The sequence below is a fragment of the Primulina tabacum genome, chromosome 13 (genome assembly GCF_025594145.1).
Source record: "Primulina tabacum isolate GXHZ01 chromosome 13, ASM2559414v2, whole genome shotgun sequence".
NCBI lineage: Eukaryota > Viridiplantae > Streptophyta > Magnoliopsida > Lamiales > Gesneriaceae > Primulina > Primulina tabacum.
The window spans coordinates 36,774,826-36,798,472 of NC_134562.1; the positions used below are offsets into that span (position 1 = coordinate 36,774,826).

The following is a 23,647-nucleotide window of genomic DNA, read 5'->3' on the forward strand; positions in this document are numbered from 1 at the left end:
ATGATTTATGAGGAAAAAAAGAAAGAGGGTGTGCTGAGATTTTTTGATTGGGAAATTATTGTCCGTACTGTATTTGTTCTTTATCAAAAACGTTTTTGTATTATAAAATTTATAATAGCCAAATAAAAACGTTACCTTAGTTGAGAAGATTCATGCGAACGCAAATGGTAAGAGTTCTGATATTTTCTTTCAAATTCAAAGAAAAAAATATAATGAATCATTATTTGTTTCACAAACAAAATATTAAAATATTAAAGAAACTGACGAATGTTCGGCATAAACATTCTTACGCTCGAGTCTGTAATTACTCAAAGAAAATACAAAGCTAATAGAGCTTGCATAAGCAAATAAGAACATAACTTTAAAATAGACATGTTACCATGACTAGATCGGATTGGTTTTGGACCGAATTAAGTTGATTATGTATTGCTATGTGATTGAAACCAAACCGATCATATAAGATATTGGATTTGACTCGTTCGGATTTACCGGATTGAGAGTAATACAATCCAAAATTGAAATCGAATTAAATTATATTGAAATCAGATTTGATCAGAGTGAGATAAAATTGAAATAATTTTTTAAAAACCATTAAAGATATTAGATATAAATATGATGTAAATTCTTAATTTATTTAATAATTATCAAATATATATTTATATGTATACTACATACTATTTAATATAATTGTACGAAATCGATTGAATTCAAACAGACCAGATTAAAATATTTTCAATTTTTTTTAAGTAAACCAATCTAATTCACTATTGATGTTGAATTTAATTCAATCCCCGAAATCAATTATATTCGTTTCGAATTGAACCGTACCGAATTCGGATTGATTAAATTCGTTAACCATGTGGACCTTAAAATGTAAAGAAATGATATATAAAATAGATATACGAAGGAGCTTGAAGCAAGCATACCTTTTTTTGGGCACGCAGGGGTATTAACTTAGTTTAAAAGAAACAAATATAGTCTACATAAATTGAATATATAGCTGGTAACACAAAAATAGTTTTTATTTATTTTTAGGAGAAATTTGTTTTTTTTTTTATTTCTATTAATGGAAAAGGTAAAATTAAGTTTGATAAAAATGGTAAATTTAATTATAATAATGAGTATTATAGGCCAAACAAGTAAATGATTTTCTTCTCTCGACGCCGGTCTGAATTGGGAGAGAAGCAAATGGCGGCTGCAGCTCCCTCAAAATGCTTTCTCGTCACTGGCTCTCCGGTCTGTATGCACCTTTGCTTATATTCATTACTCAAAGATTGGACTTTTTCTTTTTCCAGTTTCGATTGATTGATATGTTTTTTTTTTTTGGGGACAGGGAGTAGGCAAAACAACTCTGATAATCCGAGTGCTAGAAGCCCTGAAACGTTGTAATCCCGCCTTAAAGATTCAAGGATTCTATACTCGTATGCTTCAATGTCCTATTTCATTGTGTGTAGAATGATTCATGTTCTAAAATTGAATGTTCTGCTTAAAAAAAGGTATAATCTTGTTGAGATGTTAGTGTAGGATAACTAATTTGTCTTAGGTTTTGACTTTGGAGTGGCATAACATTTAGTTTTGGATGGGGGTGGGAGATTATTATTTTATTGTTATGTTGGTGAAAGGGTTGAATGTGATTGGAGATACTTGAATTACGTAGGGGAGATAAGAGAAGGTTCAGAAAGGGTAGGCTTTGAAGTTGTAACTCTTGATGGTCGTCAAGGTCCTCTTGCTTCCACCAAAACTACTAGGTACCTACAAAATGCGATATTTTCCCCTTTCCCTTATTTCACTGTGGACAATATCTTTTTATGTTTGACAATCAGTCTGTTTCGGAAATGTGACTTACTGTTATCTGATATTCATGCATTTTCAAGAATATGTATAGCTAAACTGTAAGTGCTTACAAAACTCAGCAGTCAGGTAGGCTATAAAAAGAGGGCTTAAATATTTTTTATCTAAAAAATCATCTAAAAGATGCTCCTTCTTCGAAGCATAGAACAATGAAAGATGAATGATATCCTACTCGGGATGGATCCCATGTATGCTCATGAGAATTTTTCTTTCATTGGATAGGAGTTAAACCATTATGGAAAGCTCCCCAAGCATCGACTGTAGTTATTGTATGGTGGCATTTTAGTTATTTGAAAAACGTACCGCTTCCATGGTCCGCCGTTTCAGTTTACATATAGTAGTCATATTTTTTGTAATTAATGTTGTTTGCTCTGTCCACTGATCTAGTTGCTGTTTTAGAATCTGAGAGTAAATTATCTTTATCCTTGGCAGTCTCGAATCTCAAAGATGGCCCAGTGTGGGAAAGTACAAAGTTGACGTCTCATCCTTTGAATCATTAGCACTGCCTGAGCTACAGGTAAATGGATTCAACATTGTTTGGCACAAGTTACAGTTAGGATAGGTGAGAACATTAAGTTAATTTTCCAGCTTACTTGCAGTTTGATGGTTCTTGGATAATGGTGGCCAGACCCTTTTTTTTTTGTTGGGAAAATGGTAAATCTAGAAGTTTTAGCTGAATATAAATTTTCCCTCCAACTAGGTCAAGGAAGACACTGATCTGTTCGTTATTGATGAAGTTGGTAAAATGGAGCTGTTTAGTTCATCTTTCTTTCCTGCTGTGTTACGGGTTCTGGAATCCAACATCCCACTTCTGGCAACTGTCCCGATTCCAAAGTCTGGCAGAGAGATTCCTGGAGGTAAATGATGCCTACAAATGTCAATGCTGTATTTTCTTGCTTTTCATGAATTTAATAAGTGACACAATCCATTTAATCCAATTAAAACTATTTTGTTCTGTAGCATCCCATGTTGAAAGATCTGCTGACTAAATATTTATCAAGACATTTCGTTGGGTGAATGTCTTGAAAAACTCAAAAGAAGGTCGAATAGATTTGTTATCGTGTTTCTTGTTACATTTACATCAATGAAATGATCACGTCCTCGTATTCTCATTTTCCCGTTGGACTTCATGATCAACGTAGAAGGTTAAAAAAGCAACATAACTACATTTTCCATAAATTTTGAAACAGGCTGGTCTATCTATGTTGAAGAGTTGAAAAATATGGGAGTTTCAAAAACGTACATATTCTTTATCCTCACCTTATTTATGCATATCATCATATTCATGAACTGTAGCTCGTAAATTGTATGTACCTATTTGAATCAGACACTAGAGTGATTGTTGGTTTCTAGGATGCAAAAGAATGTATAACAGCTTCATATTTTTTACGTTTATAATTCAAGTTTGCCTGTTATCTGTCACAGTTGCCAGGTTGAAAAATCATCCAGGGGCTACCATTCATATGCTAAAAACTTGTAACAGGGATATCACAAAAGAACAAATATACTCCACCTTATTGGACTTGCTGCAAAATCACTAGATTCTTCCCAAAACTTGTGCTACGGATTTTGAGAATAGAGACGTCTTTGCTTTGGTGAAACATTTGTTGTACACAACATACTTTTCAAAACTGTTGGCGATTTTGAGTGACGTCCTTGGAATTTCGTACCAAATATTTGCGACAATATTGAGCATGAAACTTAGTTTGATTCAGAAGGTGAGATGTGAAGCTTTCACTTGGTAAGAATTAGACTACAAAGCAATAGCCCTTGCTTCTTCTTGGTTCCACTAATTTCTTCTATACTAAATGATATCTTTCATTCTTTTAATCCTAGCCATCTGTTGATCATGGAACACTTGATACCTAGTGGATTTTGATTTTGCATGAATTGTCTCTTCGAAGTCACCGCTAAGTGATTGTGAAATACATAGACGTTGCCTTTGTGAAAGAAAGTAATGGTTTACCAAATTGTTTTTTTTCAGAGCCCGTTATATTGAAGGGCCTCCAAATCAACTCAAAAATCTCTTCAAATCCATTATATGGAAGGGCCGAAAATCAAGAAGGGCCGAAAATCAAGAACTTCACTGAAATCATTGTGAAGCGTCTACAACTTGAAGAAAACACAAATAATTAGTCCAACACAAAGAATGATTATATGATGAATATAATCATTAGTCACACACTAAGGATGCTATAAATAAGTCACAAAAACGAAAGGAAACACCTAATGATCTCACCATAGAAGAACTACAAATCATGTGTCAGAATGGCACAAACAAGGGAAAAGTGGAAGCCTATTCCAACTAAAGGTGATGGCCAGCCTACTTTACGGTATGAGTAGATTCTTTGAGAAGTAATTGTTTAAGGACCATGCACATGTAACACGCTCCCGACATCATTTGATAACGCCTCCTTTACAACCTAATTAAAGCCCCACTCAAAAGAAACTAGCTCCATGCATCTCCCTTACAAGTACTACTTTTTATTCCATCACCCTAAAGTTGCTTTTATTATTTTACAATAATACAATACACCAAACCCCACGTACTCAACCCCCAACCCCTCTATGCACCCCCCCCCCCCCCCACCCAACCAAAAGATCACTTGGGTTTGCCCTTAATCACACGTGCGATGATTACAAGTACTTGTTGGGGGAAATTCTATGATCCCCAAATGAAGGGTGGATGCCATTTCAAGATTTGGAGGTAATACATTAAGTTATACACACATTAACATCGTTAATAAAATTTAAACAATACTTAATGTATTAACTACACCAAGTTAAATAAACAAACCTACTATTAAATCCAAATTCATCAATATACAAATGTAATCCTACTTATTTTAAAAAAGAATAAATAACAATAGAATTATTGAAAGATGGGCAACTTTCGTCTGAAATACATAAGATATGACTAGTTAAAAAAAAATTAAAGTGGGTATTTTCGCTCTAATTATCGAGAAGGCTGATTGTCAGATCTAATCAACATGGACTAAACTATTTTTTTCTCATGATCAAATCATGAAGTAAATCAATCCATAATCGGGGACGTTGATTTTGTAATTTGAATAAGATAATTACGTGAAAGAACATTGGTAAAGTTTCTAATTAAGAGACTCGTGCTTAATAAACCGTATACATAAAATTTAATTCGAGAAATATTAAAAAATACATGCGTAACACGAAGTATATATGGAGTAGAAGATTTTACAAAATTTAATTACATACACATACATGCATGCATTTGTCATCTTTCAACCAATTATCTAACAAATGAGAAAGATTCTCTCTTTAAAAAAAATTAAAAATGGTCTGTATTAAATCTCTTCGTGAAATTGACTTGCAAGCACGTCTGGAAAATATGACTGATTAGGTATTAATGTATTGTTTTTACAATCGATTTCACACTGTTCTAAATGCACATATGTTTTCTTTTAATGACGTGAGAATTCGCAGTCACTATCTTTCAATGCGTATTAGGTAAATCTTCATATTAACGCATTAATATGCAAATCAAGCTAGCAAGTAAACCGTATTGTGTAAGTCTTATTCGAGAGATTCGTCCGAAAAATTGTTTTCTTTATTAATTAATTAAAACCAAGTTGTGGACGTTAAATAAGCTGTAGATCTAATATAAGATAAGGTAGGTCAATATATATATTAATATCAGTTATAAATTAAATGGTAGGATTTTAGCATATAATTAAAATATATTTCCAAGTGGCAACTCTAAATCCACATGATAATCGATCTTATGAGATTCTTGACATTTAACATTATTTACTATTTGTCCAATCACATCAAACCATTGATCCAAACACATTAAGGCCATCCACTATAAAGAGGGTATTTTCTTTGAATATTTGTTAAATATTTCTCTACTCAAATATCTCATATTTCACAATCAAATATTCACACCAACCAAATATTTATGAGTCCCACTGTCTCTTTAATTAATATTTTATTTTCATTTAAATGAAATCATTTCACCATTTTAATTACTTTTATCAATTATTTAGTATTATATTTTTATTGTAATATAAAATTAGAAAGTTTATTACAATTATTTTTGAATAAATAATTTGTAAAAAAATAAGCATTAATAAATTTAAAAAATTTATTAAATAAATAAAAAAAATGAAAAAAAGCTGCTTGGGTCAAGGTGCTGAAGAGCTTGGGTCTCTTCACCTCGACCCAGCCCGACAAAAAAAAAAAGCTCGACAAAAAAAAAAAGCTCGACCCATCTCGAGTCTCGACCAAAAAAAAAACTCGACCCAAAAAACAAGCGCGTCTCACTCACGCTTGTTTCAAGAAATAAAAAAAAATTACAATATCCGGTTATAAAGTTGTAACCGGATATTGTTGTGGCACACAAATCAATGGTGTACAATGATGAATATTTAAACGGAGAGGATATTTGAATGACATGGCTTGCAAATAACACGACAATTATGTTCTATAATACTACTTTCATTTATTCATCTCTACATCAAATAAAATAATATATATCAGCTCAATGTATATCCAATGATCAAGTGTTTGATTCCATCCATTAAAATTGTCGGAAAATCCGTCACACGAGCTTTGTTAAATACAATTTAATTATCTAATGTGAGTTACATACTACTGCAAATATATATATATTGTTCATATAGAAACATGATACTAGTTGGTTTGCTCTAAAATTGAGGCGAATATCCGAGCTGAAAGACGAATGATTGGGTGCACAGTGGAAATTGTTGATGTTGACATTCATCCATTCATTTCCCTTTTCCCCAACAAAATGCGTGACTATATTTGAGCCAAATGGCGCACAACACCGTTATATTTTTTCTTTTATGAGCTGTATTTACTGTTTTTGATTTGACTGAAGGAATTACATCAATTTGAATTAATATAAAAATTTGGTAACATTTGGAGCGGTCAGCATCCGCCGGCGGGTAAAGTCTCGCCGGCCTCTTGCTTAATTTAGCATTCTACAAGTAATTCCATTCCATTCCATTACGTATAATATACATATACATATATGCCAGTTATTATGTATACGAAATACTACACTTATTATTATATCATCCTGACACATATATTTTTTATAACAGATATTCTTGAATCTTGGTGGTTATTGACTCAATCATCGTTCGATTGAAAATATATTATTTTATTTTGTAATATATCAAACAACCCTCATTTATTTTTATGTATGAACTCTACGTTTTTTTTGTGAACCCAACATGCGTGAAATGAAAAAAGGATCACGTCGAGTATTTAACATCTCATTAACATATAATACATATTTACGAGTAAAATTCAATGTTACCCTTCGAACTTCCTGCTATCTAGCAATACAAGATTAAACATTGTTTGGCTGCAAAAATTTGTGTGAGACGATCTCACGGGTCATATTTTGTGAGACAGATCTCTTATTTGGGTCATCTTTGGAAAAATATTGCTTTTTATACTAAAAGTGTTACTTTTTATTGTGAATATCGATAGAGTTGACCAGCCTCACAGATAAAGATTCGTAAGACCGTCTCACAAGATATCTACTCTTATTTGACAAATTTACAGTACTAAAATCAAGCAATCAATGATGGTTTTTTTTTTTAAAAAAAAAACAAGCCATCAATGTCAGTTTTGTAAATATCAAATTGTGAAATATATGAGCTTGTGAGACTACAAGTTGGACTTTTTTCACTATCAACATCTGTAATAATTATTATATTCATAAATAGGATGGAGACCATAAAAACAAATCACCATCAAGAACATGGGGATTTGATTTGGTATATCGATAGATACAATTATATATATAGTTTGCAATCTTTTTTTAAAATTGAGAAACATTGTAGATCATAAAAACATAACAAAAATATTTGATCAGATGTTATTTTACTTACTGTGATATTTATAATCCGAGCTCGGAAATACTTTTCACACAATAACATATGTATACATACAAAAAATAACGAGAAAGAAGAGGAAAAAGAATGTGAAAAAGCAAGTCCAGTGCACTTTCCACGTTACATGGTGAACTCGATTCTTTACCAACTATTTTTTTTCCTTATAATAGAGCAATTAATTAATGTTCATAATTAATTTAATTACATTAAATATAAAAAAACAGCAGAGAGAGAGAGATAAAGAGGTGGCTTTTGGGTTCTTGATTGCGTGATTTACAGCAATAGTTGTCATCACATTATACTTCTTTTTGTTAAGAGCAATTATATATTAATTTTACCATATCATTATCCCCTCAGGAGCTAGCTACCATTTCTTCTGTTGTTGCTTTGCAAGCCCATTCTCCATCCCATTTTGTTTTTAAGTTCTGGCGGTAAAGATTTGTGTTTTTTGTAAAGTTCACGTTTTTGGAGCTGTTAATGCCGAGCCCAGAATCATTAATGTTCAATAGGTATGGATGATATGGCTTGTTTTTTTTTTTTGCCGAATTTGGGATGTACTTGTTATGTTTCCATTCTCTTGATTAGTGCGTTTGGATTCTTAAGCAGTACTGGGTTGTTAATGATATGTTTATGGTTTCATTAGTCATGTCAGACGGGATCTTGGGTTCTTGAATTTTAGTTGGATCGGACGATTTTTCAGTTTAGATTAAATTTATGGCCATCATTAATGAAATGTGTGGTGATCGAAAATATTTCTGGGAGCATAATTTTATACCATTTTCTTCCCCGTGATCTTGCATTTACCCTTTTTTTTGTGTTTTTAGAGAGATTCTTTTTTGTTGTGAAAGTTTCCTTTACTACACTGTTGCATCTACGCAGAGAAAAATCTCTCTTCCAGTAGAATGTCCTTTTTCGGACGTGTCAAAAGTTGAATTAGCTTCAAATTGTCACAATTTTAATTGATTTACATCCTTATTATGATCCTCTGTTCCATTTGCGACATCATAATCAACGGATTATTCTATGTTTTGCTGTAGTAAAATGTTAGCGATTATTAACATATATGTCTAACTTTCATAAAAATGTGGGAGACCCACGTAATATAATGTTAGTGGAATAGGGCAGAAACACTCCAGGTGTATGATAGACTAACCGGTAATCAACCAATGACACCATCTCAATTTGACCAATTCGCAGTTGATGGCCTCTGTGTTCCTTAGAAATATTGCTGCCATAGAAATTTGCAGCAAGTAACCATGCTTAAGGAATGGTATGATGCAAATTACAATCTTGGGACCATTTAGTGTGTATATTGACATATTTGATTTTGGAAAAACCACTCTTCGTGTTGATCTCGTAACACTGCTTCCCCTTTTTTCTGCAGGAGTGGATGGTCCTTCCCACAATAAAGCTTGTAGTTTCCTTTTGAGGATGTAGTCACATATATATTTGGAGAACAGTTATTTTTGCGTGGGAATTTTGTTCCATTTTCTTGAAACTGACTAAGACTACATGGCAAAAAAAGTTGTTTCACATCAGAGACATGTTGGGGGTAAGTGTTTCATCACTCAGGCACTCGTAATACTTTTCAGATGAAGCCTCCCGTTTGCTCACGGAATTAGTTCATCTAGAAGTGATTATGTTTCTTTGATCCATGAGTAGTAGTGATTATCTTTTGAGAAAATACCGCAGGCTGTGTAATTTGAATTATATCAACAGATCGCACTAATATGTTTCCTAGGCACCATGTTCCTTGAAACTTTAAAAATAGAAAGCTAAGCTGTTAAAACTATGAAAACTGAAAAAGGTGGAGCATTTTCTTCTTTTTGAAACTCTCTCAATAAAGCTAAGTGGTCATAAAAAAATTATTTTTCTTTGAGTTTTTCAGGCTTGGAGGCACCACGAAACAGTTTGGAGCTTCCTGTGGAGGCATCGTATGGCTTATGTGCTGTAAGAGATAACATACTGGTAAGAGTTATTGCTTTGTACTGGTTTTGTCCACATAATTTTTTTTTTTTCATTTTTCTCCTTTTACCATTTGCACAACTTTTATTCGCTTCCTGTATCCAATCAGTGTTAATGGTAGCCGTAATGGTCATACTCCTCTTCTTTGCTACAAAACAACGAATCTCTTGTTTTCCTGAATGTTCTATTCTGGTTCCAATAGATTATCAAGCTTGTCTCCGACGATCTCTTAAATTCCACAAAGCAATTGGATGATGGTTGTTTCTGTTTTTCATGCCAATATCATTCTTTTGGTTTTCTGCATGTGTTCAGTATGCTTATAAAGTGACGAAGGAGTCATCTGACAAGAACTGCCATCCCTATGAGGCCCCAATGAAAAAGTTGATCAGCAAGGAGATTGCCGAAAAATCAAAAATGAAAAAAAATTCACCTAGCATAGTGGCTCGTCTAATGGGAGTTGATATGCTACCCTTTGATTCAAAAGCTGCACTACAAGTGGTTGAAGTGAAAAATAAAACTTCAGAAGGCAAGTTGTTGGGGAAGGAACGATCCGAAAATGGTTCGGTTCCTCGTGTCCTTCCCGCCTCAATTCCCTCTCAGCAGCTGGAATCTGGTTCCCTTAACCATCATATTGACAGCCATTCTGGAACATGGGGCACTCGTGTGAAGTTGAACAAGCCGAAGCCTCGAGAACATCCTCAAGAAGAAGAACTGCAGAGGTTTAAGAAAGAGTTCGAAGCTTGGCAAGCTGCAAGATTTAGGGACTGTTGCAAGGTTGTAGAACACAGCAGCAATGCAACACAGTTGATTGCACGAGCAGACCTCAACAGAGAAAAGACTTATTGTTATGCTAATTCTAAAAGAAGTGAGACTAGTGATAGACTGAGGGAACCCAAGGTTCTTGCGGTTCTTGCAGGGCCACGTGAAACACTTACTTTGCAGAACTGCAAAATGAAAAGCAAATATAGTCCAGCCGAAGAGAAGGAATCTCTATATTCAAATAGGATGTCTCAAACTCAAATTTGTGCATCTCAAATGATGAATTCTGATCTCTCACTTGATTTGGTTTCAGCTCCCACCAAGATTGTAATTTTACAGCCCGGACATGGAAGATTGGGTCTTTTTGAAGATTCATGGAACAATACGCCTAGCACTTCAGAAGAGAGAGGTAGCATAAAAGATTTCCTTGAAGAGGTGAAAGAAAGACTGAAGAATGAACTTCAAGGTAAAAGTTCTAAAAAGAGAACAACTGCTAGAGGAGGAGAAATCGAGACTCCTTATTGGGGAAAGCCTTCTGAACCAAAACAAATAGCTCAGCGTATAGCTCAACAAGTCAGAGAAGGTGTGACAAAAGAAATTGGCATGAATTTACCTCGGTCAGAGTCTACATGGTCACACAGAAGTGAAATTCAGTTTAATGGAACGGGTTCTCCCGAGTTCATTAACAGAGACACAAGAAAATTCTTGACAGAGAGGCTGACAAATGTTCTGAAAGGAGAAGCACACCGAGAAATTTCTGTGTCTGTCCCGGATAGATCTAAAAGATCAGTGTCGAGTGATAATAAAATGAGCTACCCTGATAATTTTGCTAATGAACTAGAAATTCAAAATGTGTCTTTCAGACGGGAGCTTGATGACAATGTACTGCAGCACAAACAACAGTCCCCTCGAAACCTGGTTAGATCTTTGTCTGCTCCAGTATCAGGAACTTCATTTGGGAAGCTCCTTCTCGAGGATCGCCATATACTAACTGGGGCACAAATAAGGAGGAAGCATGAAGTTTTTGAGAAAGCCTCGTTACCTACCAAAAAACAGAAGAAGGAAAGGTTCAACATCAAGCAAAAGGTTTCAAGCTTTAAATACAGCTTGACCCTTGGAGGGAGGTTGTTTCGTAGGAGAGTTAAGTCGATACCGGAACCACCTCAAAAGAATAACCACTTCTTAAAAGACATCACAAGTGGACCAACTGTTATCATGAATTTCTGCGAAACACGAGTGAGAATCTTATTCGAGTCTCCCTTCCGAATATTAGATTCATTGTTCTAATCAAGTCATCGATTTTCTAAACATTTTTTCTATTGTTGTTTATTGAAGGAAAATTTCACTGAAGTGCCACCAAGCCCGGCATCTGTGTGCAGCAGTATTCATGAAGAGTACTGGAGGTCAACAGATTACTTAAGTACAACACCATCTTCAGGTGTACATCAGCTGGAAGAAAGTGAGATGCCTCAAGTATTCAAGGAAATAAACTCAAACTTGAATGGTTGGTAAATGGAACTATTGATTCACTTATGTAGCCTACTGATTGATTTTGGCAATCAATATTTTGTTGCAACATGGAGTTAAAAAAGTTTCAATATGAAATATAATTGCCAGTTAAAATTTTTTGTTGGCTGTAATTGGAAATTTTTTCAGTATAAATGTCTAATCAATTTCTCTTGAAACTCATTAACCTTTTGACTATAAGAGCATTAGCTTAGCAGTAAGAAAATAATGCAACTGCAGCGCATAATACAATTGATACTGTGACATGTGATCATCTACATGTAATAGTTTCTTCAGATATTCTAAAATATTTTCTCATACCATGTCATTTCTCCTTTTTTACTTTTGATCGTACAGAGTTACGAAGAAGACTGAATCAACTCGAAGGTTCTTTTCCAAAGGAGACTATAAGTGATCAGCAACCAAGGGAAGTTGAAATAGACATAGAGGATCATGATGAAGCCTTTGTTAGAGATTTGCTTGTGGCTGCAGGTCTGTATGATGGTTCACACGGTCGTTCTTTGACTAAATGGGATCCACTTGGTAAGCCTATCAGTTATCAGGTCTTTGAAGAGGTGGAGGATTCTTACAAACGACAAACCACTAAGGATAACGAAATGTGCACAAAATACCATGGAGAAAAATCAAGTCACAAGATGATTTTTGATTTGTTAAATGAAGTACTTCCGACTATACTCAAGCAACCTGCGAATATGTCGAGGTATATCGAAAAAGCTACTGGATTTTTGCATAAAGCACCACGTGGAAGGAAGCTTCTGTCTTGTTTATGGCAAATTATTCAAGAAAATTTGCACCCTGCAGCAGATGAGTCATATTATTCTCTTGATAATCTTCTGGCCCATGATTTGCAGTCAAACCCATGGTCTGGTTTGATAGATGATGACATAAATGTTATCAGTAAAGAGATTGAATATCGGATCACTAAAGAGTTGATCGACGAAATGGTCAAGCATATTTGAAGACAACTTCTTGTGGAGTTTTGAAATGTCCCATTCCTGGATCATCTTCTTGCCATGCAGATTGGTTTGTTTTAGCTATAAAAGTTTGTCAGTAGCAACACTCAATTACGAGGGCAAAAATGTACAGAATAGCTTGGATTACATTCATTATCAAGTTATGCAATTTCAATAATAATTGTGATGGAATTTCAATACTCTCAAAATGAGTGTCATTTGAAATCATCTTTCATTTCGTTCTTCAAATAAAATCATTCCTTCCAAATAAAATTCACCCAACCTTGTGTGAAACGCTGGCTTGAAAAAATGTAGGTAAGTAAAATCAAAATCAAAATCATTTGTCAACCGATCACCTACTTCTCACGGTCCAACCCACTTGTGATATTGTCCGCTTTGGTCCGAGGGCTTCACGGCTTTAAAATGCGTTACAATGTGCGGCGCCCACACACTGGCTCAAACCTCGCTCTGATACCAAATGTCACGGTCCAACCCACTTGTGATATTGTCCGCTTTGGCCCGAGGGCCTCACGGCTTTAAAACACGTCACAACGTGCGGCGCCCACACACTGGCTCAAACCTCGTTCTGATACCAAATGTCACGGCCCAACCCACTTGTGATATTGTCCGCTTGGGTCCGAGGACCTCACGGCTTTAAAACGCTTCACAACGTGCGGCGCCCACACACTGGCTCAAACCTCACTCTGATACCACTCCATGTGGGGTCCTTAACTCCTAATCGTTATTACAATGCAATTTGATTAGGGTCAATTAAATACAGCGGAAAACGAATTTAAATTTTCTTTACAATGAGCCCGAAATATATTATTTGAATACTAAAAATAGTATTTCATATCATATCATAAAACATGCCCACACGTAATCAAAGCCAACCACATACAAACAATTCATATCCTCGGGATATGCCCCGGTATATAGATACATATATACACTGGGAAAAACATAAAACCTCAGCTCAAACTGTGACTCCCTCCAGAAGTATCATCTCCGGTCTCCTGATAACCTGAAATACCTGTCATTGTCAACATACAAAGACAAGAACAGCCCCTCTGGGATGAGCAAAGCTCAGTCTGAAACAACCACAATATATACTACAAGTATCTAAACAATGATATATGATATGCAATGCATGTATGTCGTGGAGGTATCAGGTCAAATGCCCATCAATTGAGCACATTCATAATCAAACGAATCGATATCAAATCAATGCTTGAGCTGGCACACCGACCTCAATCAGGAATACTCGTATGATAACGTCGACAAAGCGCTATCAAATCCCAAATCTCAATCAATCAGCGGGGCCACTAATGACTATGCTTTAAGGGCCACATAATGCCAAACATTGAAAGAGGATAGATTTTAGGTGTTCAAAAGCGCAACGGAAATTTATTTTGTAGCAAGAAAACCGAACACCTCATGTACTAGGATGTGTAGCAAATACAAAACACAAAATATGACATTCATAGTGTGTTTAGAAGATATACCTATCAATCTCAAAGATTGATGTAATGGCTCCAACCAAGTTGTAAACAACTTGGCTCTTCAAAGGCAAGACAAATCTACAAGCTCTCCTCCTTTGAGCACTCCTTGCTCAAATATTAAGCCCACCACTTGCTAACTAAAACCATTCTTACTTTGCACTAGAAAAGTAAGAAGATTTTTCAAAGAGAAGTGCAAAAATTCCTCAACAATTGAACAAAATTGAGAGAGAAAAAGAGATGCAAATTTCGGCCAAGTGAGGGAGGGAAAGAGAGTGAATGAGTTGTCTTGGTGTGTTAAAAAGTAGAGACAACCTTTTGCATGCCATGTAATTTTTTAATAAAAAGTATTCCCCAACCCTTCACCTCCCAAGCATGCTATTGACTTGGGCTTGTAACAATTACAAGGCCCATGGACTTTTATTTAAATGTCCCAAACATATTTGAGCCCATTTAAAGTTTACTTGATTTTACCCAAGCCCACTAGTTTAATAATTATTTCTAGTTGGGCTCTACAAGGCCCAATATAGTTTAATTAATTCAACACTTGAATTAATTTAATTATTTGGACTCTACTAGGCCCACTAGTGTTAAATTAATTCAACACTAGAATTAATTTAATTTAGTCCATAATAATGTTTATGAAAATCACAATTTCCAAATACATTATTTATTTGGCCAACTTTTAATTTAGGAACACATTCATAAATTAAAATTTACATTTCCCTCATAGAAGTCATACTTCTATTTATCCTTACGCTTATAAACTCATTTATAAGCCGTTCAACACATTGAACTATTTTACTTCTCAACGGGATCTAGAAAGCTAGTACTTGTGTGGCCCTCAATGGTTCATTGATACAACTAGCCGTGGGTTCACATCTCCATGTGATTCGTACTAAACATGTCCTTATATCAGCATACCCCAATTGCTCCATTCTTATTTATCAACTCCTTGATAATAAGAACGTCAGAACTCAAGTCTGATATTACCCAACCAATCATGTTAAACGCCTAGCAGCATCGCTTACATGATTTCCTAGGTATCAAATGATAGTGCATGCAAGAATCATTCAATTATGGTTAGCGTACAGTACGGTCCCTTCAACTCATATATCCCGACCGATTCGACAACCATTGGTATATCGAGAGTTGTCAATGAATTGATACTATGTGTCATGTCGTAGTTGCATCGATGGTGTAATCTATGAAACCCCTTTCATAATTACCACCATACTCTGATCAGAGATTTCATACTACACATACATGAGAACACATAGGATATCCATACCCGAAGGTAAGCGGTGAATCCCCGACTACAATGCATCGACTCCTATATGTTTCGACAGAACACCCAACCTTGCCACCTGATGACCCCATGAGAGTCGGTAAACAAGTCAAAGTGTAATTCTAGCACATAGAGTCTCAATGTTGTCCCGGGTCATAAGGACTAATGGTGTACAACCATAAACTAGGACGTTTTCACTCGATAAGTGAGAACAACTTGGAAAGTCCTTTATGGAGGGTTGTTCAATGCACTCTACAAGGAGCACCTATCTGCATGCTCGGACATCACGATGTCCTCTACCAATGAAACATGCTACTCACATTGCAGATACTAGTCTCGAACTCGAGCGGCCTATATCCTTCTTAGCGGCGGCTGAATCGACTAGAAACTGTTTAGAATATACAGTATTCCAAATATGAGTTTCATGATACTCATCATATGAGCATCTCATATTCTTTCTACTATTTGTATATTCAAGGGCTTTATCTATGCAACTAGCATGGGTATACAGATAAAGATGTGCCAAAACAATAATTTCAAATATTATTAAAATAAAGATTGTTTATACATAGAGTTTCTTTGTGAACACTCGGCCAATACTTGGCTCGACGGGCACCTACTTTAACAATCTCCCACTTGCACTAGAGCCAACTACCCATATGCTTCAAACCCATCGATTCGCGATGCTTCTCGAATAATGGTCCAGGTAAAGGCTTAGTAAGTGGATCAGCAACATTATCTGCGGAGCCGACTTTGTCAATCGAGACTTCTCCTCTCTCCACAATCTCTCGGAGGATGTGGTACTTTCTCAATACATGTTTGGACTTCTGATGAGACCTCGGCTCCTTTGCTTGAGCAATGGCTCCCGTGTTGTCACAAAACACCGGGACAGGAGCAACTCCATTAGGAATGACGCCCAACTCTTGGACGAAATTTCTTATCCAAATAGCCTCCTTTGCTGCAGCTGATGCAGCAATATATTCTGCCTCAGTGGTGAAATCCGCTGTACTGTCTTGCTTGGAACTCTTCCAAGAGACAGCAGCACCATTGGGCATGAATATGAATCCAGAGGTTGACTTCGAGTCATCGATATCGCTTTGGAAGCTGGAGTCGGTATAGCCTTCCAATTTCAGTTCTCCACCCCCATAGACCAAGAACAATTTATTGGTCCTTCTCAAATACTTGAGGATGTCTTTCACAGCTTTCCAATGTGGAAGACCGGGGTTCGATTGATATCTACTCACTAGTGCGAAAGCCACGTCAGGACGTGTAGATATCATCCCATACATGATGCTACCAATCGCAGATGCATACGGAATCCGTGTCATCGCCTCTATCTCTGCATCAGTCTTGGTAGACATAGACTTGGATAGGGACACGCCATGACACATTGGTAGATGTCCTCTCTTGGACTCGTCCATCGAGAACCTCTTCACGATGGTATCAATGTATGTGGACTGGGTGAGACCAAGCAATCTTCTTGATCTATCTCTATAGATCTGTATTCCCAACACAAAAGATGCTTCACCCAAGTCCTGTATCGAGACCTTACTCGCTAACCATATCTTAGTTGATTGCAACATTCCTACATCATTCCCAATGAGTAGAATGTCATCAACATAAAGCACCAGGAATGTCACAGCACTCCCACTGACCTTCTTATACACACAGGGTTCCTCAGGATTCTTAGTAAAATCAAACTCTTTGATTGTACTGTTGAATCTAAGGTTCCAACTCCTAGATGCCTGCTTTAGACCATAAATAGATCTTTGAAGTTTGCATACCATATGCTCACTTCCGACGGATGTAAACCCTTCAGGTTGAGACATGTAAATCTCTTCCTTAATATCCCCATTAAGAAAGGCTATCTTGACATCCATCTGCCATATCTCATAGTCATACCATGCAGCTATGGCTAGCAATATCCTTATCGACTTGAACATTGTAACTGGAGAAAAGGTTTCCTCAAAGTCAACTCCTTGTCTTTGAGTATATCCTTTTGCCACCAATCGCGCCTTGAAGGTCAATACCTTCCCATCCGTCCCAAGTTTCCTCTTGTAAATCCATTTACACCCTATGGGAACAATTCCCTCATGTGGATCCACGAGATTCCACACTTGGTTCGAATGCATGGAATTCATCTCAGATTCCATTGCTTCAAGCCACTTGGATGAATCGACATCAGATAACGCTTCCTTGAAGGTCCTTGGATCACATCCTTGGTTAGGTTCATCATGGCCTTCTTCAAGAAGCAGATCATACCTCATAGGTGGTCTCGAGACTCTCTCGGATCTTCTAGGAGCTTGTATCTCCTCTCTTGGCTCTTCGGGTGTGGGTTCTATAATTGTGGGTGTCTCTCGAACCTCTTCGAGTTCTATCATCTCCCCTTTTCTATCCAATAGAAATTCCTTTTCCAAAAAGGTTGCATTCCTAGAAACAAACACTTTTGTTTATTGGGGATAATAGAAGTAGTATCCAACCGAATTCTTTGGATATCCCACAAAGTAACATAAAATGGATCGACTATCCAATTTATCTCCCACTACCTGCTTCACATAAGCAGAGCACCCCCATATTCTAAGATAAGAATATTTGGGTGGCTTACCCATCCATATCTCATATGGTGTCTTATCAAATGCCTTTGTATGGACATTGTTCAACAACAGTGCCGCAGTCTCAAGCGCATATCCCCAAAAGGATGGCGGCAACTCCGTGAACCCCATCATAGACCGAACCATGTCCATCAAAGTCCGGTTACGACGCTCCGAAACACCATTCAACTGTGGTGTAGCGGGCGGAGTCCACTGCGAGAGAATCCCATTCTCCCTAAGATACTCTTGGAACTCGGCACTCAAGTACTCACCACCTCGTTCCGATCGAAGTGTCTTGATGCTCCGTCCCAACTGTTTCTCTACTTCACTTCTGAATTCTTTGAACCTTTCAAAGGCTTCAGACTTGTATTTCATCAAATACACATACCCATACCTCGAAAAGTCATCGGTAAAGGTGATGAAGTAGGCATGTCCATGCTTAGTGGTGATGCTAAGCGGACCGCACACATCGGTATGGATTAAATCCAATAACCATTTGGCTCGCTCCACATGGCCCTTAAAGGAAATTTTGGTCATCTTTCCTTTTAGACAGGATTCACAAGTCGTGAGAGCATTAATATCAGACATATCAAACATGCCTACTCCCACTAGCTTGTTCATCCTTCTTATGAAAATATGTCCTAATCGAGCATGCCATAACTGTGCCGAATTTAGAGTATCTTGTTTGCGCTTGTTTGTTGTTGTTATAGCTTGGACATTGTTTAGTGGAATATCTTTCAATTTTAAGGTGTAGAGATCGTTTTCAAGTTCTCCAGTACCAATTAAACATTCATTCTTGTAAATGTTGCAAACACCTTTGCTAAATAAACAAGAAAATCCATCTTTATCAAGCATAGAATGAAAATAATATTTTTCACCAATTCAGGTACAAACAAAACGTCTCTTAACATTAACTTAAAATCATTGTTTAAATGCAAGCAAACATCTCCTACGGCCTTGGCAGCAACCCTTGCTCCATTGCCCATCCTCAAGAAGGTCTCACCTTCCCTGAGCCTCCTACTTCTTCCCATCACCTGCAAATCATTACAGAGATGTGAGTCACAGCCGGTATCCAATACCCAAGAAGTAGAGTTAATTGAAATGTTTACTTCAATATAGAACATATCGTTTCCAGAACTCTTCTGGGCAAGATATTCCCCGCAGTTACTCCTCCAATGTCCAGGCTTCTTGCAGTGATGACAGATGTTAACAGTCTTGTCAGCCTTCACTGGTGTGGCTGCCACAACGGGACCCGGAGTCTGCCTCTTCAAGGGCACGTTCTTCTTGGGACGTTGGAAAGAACGCTTCTTTCCATTCCCACGTGGATCGGTCTTCGTACCAGATGAAGAACCCACATAAAGAACCGGCTTCTCTTTCTTGATGGTGGACTCAAAGGTCACAAGCATGTTCACCAACTCCTCAAGGGTCGGCTCCATCTTGTTCATATTGAAATTCACCACAAAAGGATCAAATGAGCTAGGCAGTGACAAAAGCAACACGTCGGTGGTCAACTCCGAAGGCAACACCAGATCCATGCCAACGAGCTTGTCCACGAGCCCAATCATCTTTAGGCCATGCTCATGGACCGAGGCCTCATCTCGCATGCGCAAAGTGATCAGCTCCTTGACGGTAGCATGCCTTAGAGGTCGAGTCTGCTCACCAAAGAGCTCCTTGAGATGCAAATGAATGTCAGCAGCATTCTTTGCATCCTCAAAACGCCTCTGCAGCTCATCATTTATAGAAGCCTGCATATAACACATGGCTTTCAAGTCATGGTCACACCAATCCTTGTAAGTCTGCAATTCCTCAGGAGTGCAGCTAGTCGGAGCCTCAATAGGGGGTGACTCAGTCAGTGTATATGCAATCTTTTCCGAGTTCAAGACGATTTTCAGGTTTCTTAGCCAAGTGATGTAATTAGGTCCGGTTAAAACGTGTTTTTCGAGTATAGCAGACAGCGGATTGCGAATCGAAGACATTATCAAAAATTGTACTGAAAAGTAAACAGATAAATGTTAATGACTATTTTAAAATATTTAATAAGATATAAAGTATGGACTTTTACTTTATAAATGTTTACTCCCACTGTTTTGACATCTTTCACTACCCTCTAGTGAAAACGGAAAACTTCTTTCCTCAGTAGGTACGCAAGGTCCAATTAGCGAATTATGATCCCGAATAATATCAGCCAATCACAATCCCTAAAAGGTAGTTTTCAATTGCATCACCATGCAACCCTTTACATAAACTTTTGTCTCACGTTTGATTAGGACCCAATAATATGACGTCGTTCATCTTCACGTGTCAAGCCTTACCCATCGATGTTGAACCTTAATGGACGGTCGCCATGAGTTCCCCCAATAATATTAGCCGAAATCATGGGAGTTTCACGTAGTTCACATCACCATGTCAATGGATGTCACAGCTTTCCGGCACTTAGGGCCCCCCAATAATATGAGCCGAGCCCCGAGCACGGGTAGCGTTCATCATGCACCCATTGTCGATGGAAGACATGGAAATTATAAACAAATTTATAATTCCTCTTTTCGGGCTTGATATTAATTTTGAATCTTATTCAAAATGAGGGTTTTTTAATTTTGAAAGGTGTCATCATTAATTTTATTTAAAAAATTCGTCATGTTTGATCGTATGTTTGCCGGATTCATGCAACTTTGTTATTATCATAATAATAATGCACATACTCATTATTTATAACATATCATGCATATATTATAAACAGTAAACAAAACAAGGATGATCAATCGCCCCAATACTAATGGCCCGTGTGAGCTAAACACGGGCCTAGGTCCAATCCTAGGGAAATGCAAGGGATTCAAATGCAACTATTACATAAACTTCCAATATTTACATGTCTTCGATCTTCATAATCATCAAGGCCACCGTCTTCCAATCTTGATCTTCCACTATTCTAATATTTACAAATAAATATCCATGTCAAATAGGGATACATCTCATGGGGTGGGAACGAGCCATAAACCAAGCCCACTTTAAATTTGATAATTATTACAATCATTCAACACAAAATATCCTAGCATACACCTAGCAAATTGAGCTTGGGTTTTTGATCATCCTTCATGCATAATATCACATATCATACACCATCAATTAATTATCACAATAATTAATTGATCCAATATTATATATCTTGATCCAATCACTAACCGCCACGATTATAAACTAAATTAACAAAGTATACAAACTCCTTTGTCTACTTTCTAATTAATTTATTTATAAACGAATTTCTTGTAAATCACAATTTACTATAAATAATTAAAGTCCAACTTCAATTATTTATTTCATGAGATAATATGTACAACTTTTGTGGATTTAAACTAAAGGGCACAAAAACTCATTTTTCACCAAAAATATTTTGGCCAATTTAAATTCACAAATTGTATTAGCCATCTAATAGCCCAACAACTTCAAGGCCCATGACACTTTAATATTCCAAAACACTTTTGGAAACCCTAGTCGTCATCACCGTCGCCGGAGCTCCGTCGCCGGATTCCGGCCAACAAAAAAAATTTTTTATTTAAAATCGTGGGGCTGTTCGGGCAGCCCCTCGGGCAGCCCAAGCTGCCCAAAACCCGCCCCAATTCGGCCTTGAATTCGTTGCAACAAATCATCTCATGCGGTTAGAAATCGACCTAAATATAATATTTTGTATAAGCTACACAAAATAGTATCCTTAGCTCTGATACCACTTGAAAGAGGATCGATTTTAGGTGTTCAAAAGCGCAATGGAAATTTATTTTGTAGCAAGAAAACCGAACACCTCATGTACTAGGATGTGTAGCAAATACAAAACACAAAATATGACATTCATAGTGTGTTTAGAAGATATACCTATCAATCTCAAAGATTGATGTAAAGGCTCCAACCAAGTTGTAAACAACTTGGCTCTTCAAAGGCAAGACAAATCTACAAGCTCTCCTCCTTTGAGCACTCCTTGCTCAAATATTAAGCCCACCACTTGCTAACTAGAACCATTCTTACTTTGCACTAAAAAAGTAAGAAGATTTTTCAAAGAGAAGTGCAAAAATTCCTCAACAATTGAACAAAATTGAGAGAGAAAAGGAGATGCAAATTTCGGCCAAGTGAGGGAGGGACAGAGAGTGAATGAGTTGTCTTGGTGTGTGAAAAAGTAGAGACAACCTTTTGCATGCCATGCAATTTTTTAATAAAAAGTATTCCCCAACCCTTCACCTCCCAAGCATGCTATTGACTTGGGCTTGTAACAATTACAAGGCCCATGGACTTTTATTTAAATGTCCTAAACATATTTGAGCCCATTTAAAGTTTACTTGATTTTACCCAAGCCCACTAGTTTAATAATTATTTCTAGTTGGGCTCTACAAAGCCCAATATAGTTTAATTAATTCAACACTTGAATTAATTTAATTATTTGGACTCTACTAGGCCCACTAGTGTTAAATTAACGTGTCAAACTGCTTCCTTACCGGCCTATATCGACCAAACCTCAATCATATGATTCATATAAGATATTGTGAGAAAATTGAACTTGTCACGAACCCTTCTACCCAATGGTTTGCAAAATATGATATTTTTATTTCAATAATTTTCGAATACCATAAGAGGCAGAACTAGTAACCATTGGAGTTGTGCGAGATAAAGTAAGTTAAAGGGTATTTGGATTTAAATATTTTTAAAACTTTATTCGAAAACACCATCTCGTTCTGTTATGTTATAAGACTATAGGTTTATCATTATATCAAAAACTATTGATCCTTATATTATATATCAAATAAGACAATTAACTAAAAAGTGTGAGGAGATATGCAAAATTGTGTATTTCTCAAATTTCTATAGAAGCAACTTGTTTTAAAAAAGATGTGGAGAATGGACGAGAGTAACTGAGATCGTCCCATAAGTCAAATTTATGAGACAGAAGACAATGAGTGCAGAGAGAAAATTTTCTCTTTAAAAGTTTTATGGAAGGTGGTAAATGAGAATCAATCAATCCAATTTAAAACTGGTTTTAAATAGACAATAAAAAATGATTTCTACTTCTTCATATCGAAGAATTTAGATCGAAAATAAACAAGTTTTGTTGATTTGTTTTACGATCTAATTGAGACAAATTTGACATTGGTTATTCGAATGGAATGTATGATATGTGACATATCTATTTGGTTGCTCTAATATATTCTACACACATGTTAAGCATGTGTCTCACCCGTCAAATCTTACGGCCAAATGTGACTTGTCAGTCATATTTATTATATTTATCAACATTAAATCAACGTCTGCAACACTGCCAACTAATTTCAAA

General features: G+C 36.5%; 2 protein-coding genes across 7 annotated transcripts; both read left to right on the forward strand.

Annotated features, from left to right (window-relative positions):
• The first annotated feature begins 1,056 nt into the window (after window positions 1-1,056).
• LOC142523301 (uncharacterized) lies at window positions 1,057-3,681 on the forward strand. Of its 2 annotated transcripts, XM_075627047.1 has the most exons (6): window positions 1,057-1,236; window positions 1,334-1,421; window positions 1,658-1,748; window positions 2,284-2,368; window positions 2,552-2,708; window positions 3,277-3,681. In XM_075627047.1, the coding sequence occupies exons 1-6, from the start codon at window positions 1,144-1,146 to the stop codon at window positions 3,390-3,392; spliced, it is 630 nt and encodes a 209-aa protein (XP_075483162.1). In that variant the 5' UTR covers window positions 1,057-1,143; the 3' UTR covers window positions 3,393-3,681. The 2 variants fall into 2 exon arrangements, with proteins under 2 accessions (XP_075483162.1, XP_075483163.1); XM_075627048.1 differs by lacking the exon at window positions 1,334-1,421 and having other exon boundaries at window positions 1,118-1,236.
• A 4,283-nt stretch (window positions 3,682-7,964) lies between these two features.
• On the forward strand, window positions 7,965-12,995 carry LOC142522966 (uncharacterized). 5 transcript variants are annotated; one of them, XM_075626581.1, is made up of 7 exons: window positions 7,965-8,263; window positions 8,952-9,059; window positions 9,142-9,306; window positions 9,643-9,722; window positions 10,032-11,714; window positions 11,814-11,982; window positions 12,342-12,995. In XM_075626581.1, exons 3-7 carry the CDS (start codon window positions 9,267-9,269, stop codon window positions 12,962-12,964), a joined length of 2,595 nt encoding a protein of 864 aa, XP_075482696.1. In that variant the 5' UTR covers window positions 7,965-8,263; window positions 8,952-9,059; window positions 9,142-9,266; the 3' UTR covers window positions 12,965-12,995. The 5 variants fall into 5 exon arrangements, with proteins under 5 accessions (XP_075482696.1, XP_075482697.1, XP_075482698.1 ...); XM_075626582.1 differs by having other exon boundaries at window positions 8,952-9,057; window positions 9,139-9,306; XM_075626583.1 differs by having other exon boundaries at window positions 7,965-8,185.
• The last annotated feature ends 10,652 nt before the right edge of the window (window positions 12,996-23,647 follow it).